At 37.5% G+C, this 8,942-nt stretch overlaps 1 protein-coding gene across 1 annotated transcript; it reads right to left on the reverse strand.

The window, feature by feature from the left end:
- Positions 1–323: 323 nt before the first annotated feature.
- On the reverse strand, positions 324–4,234 carry LOC114269145 (KIN14B-interacting protein At4g14310). The gene is made up of 3 exons (XM_028210400.2): positions 2,336–4,234; positions 1,347–1,960; positions 324–935 (listed from the first exon to the last, which is right to left on the reverse strand). The coding sequence occupies exons 1-3, from the start codon at positions 4,109–4,111 to the stop codon at positions 404–406; spliced, it is 2,922 nt and encodes a 973-aa protein (XP_028066201.2). The 5' UTR covers positions 4,112–4,234; the 3' UTR covers positions 324–403.
- Positions 4,235–8,942: the final 4,708 nt, after the last annotated feature.

Consider the following 8,942-nt stretch of genomic DNA (forward strand, 5'->3'; position numbering starts at 1 on the left):
CCCACTATATATGTCAGGTTCCATCTAAGTATCAAATCTATGAAAACACCACTGCTTATTTCCTAATCAGAGAGAATAATATCAATTAGGGATAAAATGTCTCACATTCAAATGAAAATCCAGTATCATCAAGGTAGAATTAACCATTCTTCAGCCGATTTCCATTTCAGGTAACTCACACCTGCCAGTTTTTCACACCCTCAAAATGTAACAGTAAATATAATGAACATTCAACCTTCTTTTTTAAATATAAAAGAACTCTACTAGAATAAATTGCAAATTTTTTTTAATGTTTCACACATCATGCTATATATAACAAAACATACACAACAGCATTTATCATGCTCATAGTTTTCTATTTTGGACAAAATATGCTAAATAAGTCTTCAAGCATGCATCATAATTATGACAAGTACCTCCACAGAGCCGGGCGATCTCTTGATATGAGGAGAACTCGGGATGCCATGTAATCAAAAGAAGGGGAATACAAATCATCCGGTCCAATAATTTCTGCAACCTTCTGTATGCTACTGTAATCAGTGGCAAAAGACTGCAATCCGTCATCCTTCAAAGCATCAAAAACAAACAGTCCCAGCCCACAAACTCCCATGACAATATTTGAATTTCCCCAAACTTGTGTTATGGCTGTGTGATGGGCATGGGCATTCGATTCTGGAAAAGAGTAAGCACTGAAAAGACTCTGTTTGCGCAATGAGAACTGTTGCACCTGGGAACACGGCTGCTTTGTTCCTGCTGGCCTTGCGTTAGTACAGCCAATGAAAATGGAATCCCCACGAGAGAAAACAGACTGCACGTTGACGCCAAGTTTGGATATCTTGAGACCTACACCAGATGGGTGGCGGAAATCTAATATATTGATGGAATCAGTGGTGCAGAACACACCATCATTTCCTTCTGCTTCAGATGAACTTGTTCTGTATTCCCAAAAACAAAAAAAGTTGAGGACTGGTAAGAGACCATTGACTGAGCTTTCTAAAAGTACATATTGTCAAATAGTATAGAAATTAAGTATTGAGTACTAGTTGTTATCAATGGATAATAGTATTTGTGAAAAAAAAACAAAAAAACAAAAACAAAAAAACTGAGGAAAGCAAGCGGAGCAATAATCAAAAGTGAAAAATGACAACACAAACATCATATAAAATTGTTTCAAGTCCCACATGAGTTTTTAATGATCATGTAGAAAAGATCCTCAATTGACTCCTATTTGAGAAAGAACTTCAACAAGCTATGCTATGGAAAATGAAACAGACAAATGAAGCAGCAAGCAGAGAATAATATTAAACAACAAGACAACAAACAAAAGTAACAAGTTTCCGTTTCACCTTTGCCTTACTCCCCCACCGACTTCAGCATCCGTGTTATTCACATGAAGCGCACACACTTTTCGGCCAGATGAAGAAACAGAGAGTAATGCTTGAGGATTGAGAGAACTCACATCCCATAGAGAAATAATTTCGGACTCTGCTACAACCACTTTTCCTCTGTTTCTCCATTGCAAAGGACTTGAGTAATCCATTGCTAGCACAGGCTTCTGCACCTCCCAGTTCATGATCAACTCTCCATCACGAATATCATAGATTCTAACAGCCCTCTGACAGCTGGCTGTTGAGACGATAAGTGGTCCACAAGGTTTATACCACCATTGTTGATTTTCTGGAGCCATAGTACAAGATAGAGTATTTCTTCTATATAGAGTGTTGTTGGATAGGGGACCAAGTGCTGTTCTTGTATTTGTACTCCCATTTTCAATGTGGAAAGCTCGCACATCTTTAGCATAGAAATCCCATGAGCAAAATCCTGAATCTAATGTATTTCCAGCAGATGCAGCCACGACATATCTTCCTGAACAACCATCTGCACCAGGGGCGCGAATTAGCCAGCAATCTCTCCATACATTGGGTGAGACTCCAACAGGGGGTTTGTATTCAGCTTTCTCCTGAAATCATGGCATACCATGAGCACACAAAACTATTTTTTCAAGACACTGTACTTGATTGTTGTCCTTCATTTAGGCATTGAAAGATATGCACCAAATTAGGCAAGTGGAACAAATTAAAAGGTACATGGCCAAAAAGCATCAAAACAAGATATCAATAAAAGTCAATAAACATTTTGAAGCAAATTCTGAGATTCTTACTTAACCAAAAATCTTAAGTCTTACATGCATACTTCATATGGACATCATCTGAGAAGTTATTTATATATATACATTTTCTTCTTTAATTGCTAGAAAAGTACATTGACAGAAATAAAAGCAATCTGAGAATTACAATAGCAAAAAATCAAGTTTAGATGAGACTAGGTTGCCTACCTCGCAATTTGCAATATCATAGTAGGAACAAGAACCATCATCATGAGCAAGAAGAACAGCTTCTCCCTCTGATACAAACCATCCCCCTGTTGAGGTCTTATGGCCAATATCATTTAACTGATTAATCCAAGCATCTTCAATATCCTCTTCAATTATCATTGCCGGTGTATACTCCTGATCATCAAACTCATCAAGTGTTTCATTTGTCGTTAGAATGAGCTCAAGATCCCCTTTTCTGTTGACCACGTTTAAAGAGTCTTGAGATGTCAAAGGCACAGAATCATCAAATTCTTGAACTTCAGATATCTCCGAACTGACATTTTCACCCCTCTTTGTGACCTTAAGTTGATCCTTATTAAGGGAGGCCAAGAACTCCAATGCAATGAGGTTCTCATCAACTGTGCTCAGAGGATTCTCTTCAGGTTTTAATTTGCAGTTGGATTCTACAAGGCTGTCCTGATTATTTTGAGAGCTTCCTGATGACAATTTCAATGATGTCCGGTCTCTAAGCAACTTATGATGAGGAAAAAGTCTAGCCTCCAGCTCTTCAGTATTCAAGCCTTTAACAGAATTTTTCACATGATTCACTTCCTTGTTTTGACTCCTATCCAAAGTTTTACTCTCTATATCACCATTTACAGTAGAATTGGGTGCACCGATATTCTCACCAGCACCATTAACATGTCCCATTGCCTTCTCAATCCCTGAAATCTTTTCCTGAATGTCCGAAAGCATCACTTTTGACGTATCCGGGTTATTCATATCCAACATCTCTTTTGTCCTCTTAATGTCGGACGCAATCCTCTTAACCCTCCCTTCCAAAAAGGCAATCTTCTCGTGAAGTTTGCTTGGGTATTTGTTGACACTACGACCTGTACCTTCATCAATTAAACCATTCTGCTTCAAGCTCTCTGAACCTCTTGAACAATTCAGAGTTTTTCGCCCCGATTCTTTCACACCCAAATCAACATAATTCATAATCTTCTCAACTACAACCAATTTTGGGTCAACACAAGACCTTCCCTTCGATTCTTCATGAACTCTAAAATCATTCAAAACATCTAAATTAGACTCGGAATCACAACCATCGAAGCATGATTTTGACGAAATTGAGCTTAAACTAATCACACCTTCACATTCATCTAAAACCATAAGCCTAGATTCTTCACTATCTTCAGGATTCGATTCACGTTTCTTATAAATTTCACTACTTTGCACCGTACCCACCTCATTATTCACTGAAATTTCCTTATCCTTCAAAACCCTAGTATCATTCTCACTTCGCTCACTTGATTTCGCATTCAATTCCCTCAAAGTACCCATCTTTTGCTGGCACTTGTCATAAATTCTACTTCCACTCGCAATTCTCCCACCACTCGAAACAGACATCTCAATTTCACCTCCCGAACCCTTCTCACACCGATCCTCCGACCCCCTAGAACCCCGACCCTTACGCATATCAGACAACATTCGATTGAATTCAAACGGACTAGAGCTCCTACCTTTTGGAACCGATTGACGAGGTTCTCGATCCGCTGTCGATGGCTTCTCGATCCGAGGCATTGGCCGAATCGCCGGTTTCTGAGGCATCGTTGCCACCGAAGCTCGGCCCCTGGAAGTGGGTCTAGGGTTTTCCTTTCCGGTGGACTTCTTGAAGGTCTCTCCACCGGTGAATTTTTCAGAGACTGGGGTTAGCGTTTTGGAAGGTTTCGCAGCCGTGACCTTCCCTCCTCTGACGCTGCGTTCTTTCATCCGGCGAACTGACGACGTGGACATCTATATATATATATATATATATAATTTTTTGGTATATATAGGTTAAATATGGGGTTGGAGGAGACGGAGATTTGGATCTGAAGAGAGTGAAGAATTTTGTTGGGGGCTTAGAATGCCAGACAAAGGTTAATGGTCAAAAGAGATGAGCAGTTTTGGGCGGGAAGGAAGTAAATTTTTGTAGATTTTTGGATTTGAATTTTTCGGACTCCCGCCTCTTCTTTATGTCTTCTTCAACGTGAGGGGTAATTTTGTCATTTTCTCAAAAAAAATTATTTAGGGTAATTGCACTGATCTCCCTTAGGGTTTCTGACAAATACAGCGACTTGCCTTGTAGTTTCAATAATTACAATAACCTCCCCTACTTTATCTAACATTCTCCAGATTTCCCCCTTCTGACAAATTGAAACTAATGGGATTACTTTTTTTTATAGTAAATGATTTGATTGCTCTTCTTTTTAAAATATTAAAAAATATTTTTGAATTAGAGAACATATTTGAAAGAAACAAAAAGCGTTTGAAACAGTATTTTTTGATTTATTTTTTTAAAATAAAAAAAAATGTTAAGAAAATTTTTATTTTTATTTTATATATATAAATTTTTTATTTTAAATATCTTATTTTATTTTGTAAATATTTTAATTTTTTTAATTTTAAACTCAAAATACAATTCCATTCTCATATCGTAACCAAGCACATAATTCAAAGGGAACATTGGCCTAAGGTCCCTCCTCTACTTTTGATAGAAGGAGAGGTCCAAAATAATATGTTTTGATGGCTAAGGTCCCTCAAATTTATTTTAGGTTATAAAGTACCTAAATTACCCTTTTGTTATAACATAAATTTGTTTGAATATTATATTGTTGACTTTACGGTGAGATTTTGGAAATCGAATTGGCAGTGGAGATTTTGTCGGAGATTGCAGTGGAGTTGACGAGAAATTTGTTTGAATATTATATTGTTGACTTCAGGGTGGAGATTTCGTCGGAGATTTCAGTGGAGTTGACGAGAAAGATTGCTACGATCGTGTAGATTCTGTCAGAGATTTCAGTGGTGTTACAGTGTGTTGATCGCGTAGATTTTCAATGGAGTTGAATCAGGTTTGTTTTCGATGGAGATTCCACATGCATTTTGATTTTTGTTTTGAATTTTTGTTTAGAGAGAGGCCAGCTTGATAGAGTTGATTTTTATTTTTGGAATTAATTTTTGATTCTCTGTTTTTTGATCAATTTCAAAGAGTGTTGACAGTGTGTTGATCGCGTAGGTTTTTTAGTGGAGTTGAATCAAGTTTGTTTTCGATTTAGATTCCACATGGATTTTGATTTTTGTTTTGAATTTTTGTTCGAGAGAGGCCAGTTTGATAGAGTTGTTTTTATTTTTGGAATTAATTTTTCATTCTTTTTTTTTTTATCAATTTCAAAGAATGTTGACAGTGTAGTTGATTTTGATGTTTAGAGTTCATTTTTCGTGCTCTGTTTTTTTATTAGCATGCTAATCAATGATAAGTTTTGTTCTATGTTTTTTCAAACCAGAGAAATTTCATTTTCTGCACTTTTGTTGGTATAGTCGAGAGAAAATTGTAAGTTTGTTATTATAATCCAACGAAAATCACAGAGAAAATTATAAGTGCATATGGACATATTATTAGAAGTTTCTAATGCAGATAGAATCTGAGAAAGTGAATGTAAGTTCATAAATTTCTCTGGACTTTTATTTGTAGTTCAGAGAAAATTATATGTTTGTAGAAGATGAATAAAAGTTTTTGTTTCTTTAAGCAAAAGTTATTTTTTGTGTTTTTTTCTTTCAGTTTAGATGGACAATGTAGTGTTTTTTGTTATCTTGAAGGTGTATATTAGTTTGTAAATTTCTCTGAATTTTTCTATGCGTGTAATATTGCAGAATGACGCATAGAAAATTGTTAGCTTGTAGTGAGGTGAAAATCATAGAGAAGCCTATAATTTCATAACAGATATTCTGTGTGATTTTTTTCTATGATTGTGTTTAATAGTTAGCAGTTAATTTCTCTGTGATTCTCTCTAGATTCATTAAGTTTATGTGATTTTATTTTTTGTCATATTGAAGGTGAATAAAAGTTTGTAGATGTCGTTGGACTTTTATTTTAAGTCCAGAGAAAATTATAATTTTTAGAAATTTCTTTGGACTTTTATGTTGTTCTTGTGAAGTGTTTTTATGTTAAACAAATTATTTTTCTTGTTTTTTCTTTCAGTTTCAATGGACAGTGCAGTGTTGTTGCTGTGCAAATATGGGAATGATACTATTGTCATTAATGTTTCATGCGAATTGAATTTTGAGGAATTGGTTGGCATTTTGTGTAAAACATGGGAGAATTTGAAACCTGAGACTATGTGTATTTCATATTCTATTGTGGACCATCTGAATTGTATGGTTCGAAATAATATTGATTTTCTGAATATGTTGAGGGTTGTTTGTGCACGCGGTGTTGATATAGTTGATGTTTCAGTTACTAGATGTAGTACTTCTGATGAAGAGGATGAAGTGGGGTCTAATTGGGTAGATGTTGTGGATGGTGAGTGCGATAGGCTGGTGAATATTGAAAGAAATTCACTCTCTAAGTTTTGTTCTCACCAAGAAAAGGTGTTATTGTCAGCTGGTTGGCGAAATAATATTATGAGTGTTGGGCAAAAGTTTGAGGGTTGTGTAGTTGAGTTCCGTACTTTTTTATGCAAGTATGCTATTGAGGTTGGTTTTCAATTTATGTAAGTTAAAAATGACAAGCTGAGGGTTACGGCAGAATGTGCATATAAGGAATTAAGGGAATGTATGTAGCTGTAGACGTCCCTGAACGTCCCGGGAGGAAATCCCCCTTTTTGTTCATTGGGCTCACTACAGTTCAGGACTCAAATGTCACGGTCCTGTATCTAATCTCGCAGAGTGCAATGCAAGACTGATAAATCATCAAAGAGTCCAAATCTGGCAAATCGTTTTTGAAAACAGATTTTTTAAAAGAAGTGTCAAACATGGACTGCTTTGCCAGATACAGAGTCGCCACCTAAACATTTTATTCTTGAGAAAATTTAGGAAACCCTGACTCGTTACCTAAGGCCATGTGTCCGTCATCACCAAAGTTGTTCCGGCTTGGGAACTTGGGTACGATTGGGGAAGGTCACTTCGTGAGCACCCTCGCTCGCCCGATCAAAGATCGGCCTCTACTAACCATGATATCTAGTTTTGAAAATATTATGCGTTCTTATTCCAGTTATTAGCCTAGATTTACTATGTGATGCGCACAGCATACAAGTATAGACTGGATCGCCTGAATTGGAACAAAACATCTCATGTTTGTTTATTTGAAAATGGTTTGATGGTGCTACTCGTAAGTAGGCTAAGACGTGGATTTGCCACCCTCGGGTGGGCTTAGAAAAAATGATTTTGCCACTCTCAAGTGGCTTAAAACTCGCATTTAATGAATTGTTCCAATCCAAATAACCCAACCTTCACCCACAGGCATTCAGGCAGTTATATCACATAAGCAATTAGCCTCATGGTAAGCATGCTATCATGGCAGTCACTCACACACATGCAAGGATGCTAAAGTATAAACACTTACCGAGTACTCCAAGCCAAAACAGAAGCTATGTTAGAAATCCATGCATGATCCTAACTATACAGAAATGCCTAATACAACATATGCAAAAATGCAACTACAATAGGCTCGGCTATTCTAAACATGGCATATGATGATGCTACAGCTAACACGTATTCAATTTGGAATTGAAATACAAATGTAGTTAGTATGATGCGCCGAGCCCGGTGCATGCAATACAGATGAATGAATACAAACATGCGAGCATAAGTATGCTAATTGAAACATGCCCTAATCTAACCATCATAAACTGGTAAATAAAAAGGAGAAAGGCGTGGGGTTGGAAGACATACATCACACACACGCACACTTATTACAACATTGCCCTCGCTCGGAGGGTCCGAATAAATAATATACAGTCCGAAAGTAATACAGTCTGAATGAATAACGAATTACAATTAATTATACACAACCACTAACTAATTAACAAATTAGCTAAGTAAGCAAATAAATTAAATGAATGTGACTGCCTCGACTCTGTTTTGGATGATAATGGATGCATGCGTGCTCAATGCGCTTTGTCGATAAATTCCATCGCGATGCCTCGTCTCGCCTTTGTTTGCAGCTGATTTAAGAAACTTACACAAAGCTCCAGAAGGCTGAAACTCCACCTTGGGAAAGCCACCGACCAGGTATTGGCTTGGAAAACCCTTGCCAACCAACCCTTATGGTGGAAACCAAAAAAGGTGGTCAGTCGACCAGGAAACCTGGTCAACCAACCACTTTCTGTCCCTGGACTCTGGTTTTTCTGCAACAAAGGCAAAAATGAGAGAAAACAAGGTATTTTCAACATATGTGTACGCGACCACTCCTCCCCGTCCTTACACAAGCTCTAGGGAGTGTGGCCCTCGGTCCTCGGGCCATCAACCACGCATCTCAATGCATGATGGCCGAGGAGTCGAATTGCACGTTTTAATGTGACATGAATGCACAAATACACACTTAAGGCCTAAACTCCATCATGGGAAATCCGGAATGTTGGCGACCAAGAATCGAGGCACGTTTCGTCACTTGGAGTACGAAACGTCCCTCGTTTCCCGTGCTTGGACTAAACCCTACTCCAACCACAATGCAACAAGCAATGCATGGCACGTGCAAATGCGACTAGCATACAATCCTAAGTGTAATGCAACCAAGTGATGCAAGCATGCAAGGGATAAAATGCAAACATGCACCTAGCATATACAATGCTAACACTACATGGCATGT

This window comes from Camellia sinensis, chromosome 6 (genome assembly GCF_055761805.1).
Source record: "Camellia sinensis isolate YWXY chromosome 6, ASM5576180v1, whole genome shotgun sequence".
Classification (NCBI taxonomy): domain Eukaryota; kingdom Viridiplantae; phylum Streptophyta; class Magnoliopsida; order Ericales; family Theaceae; genus Camellia; species Camellia sinensis.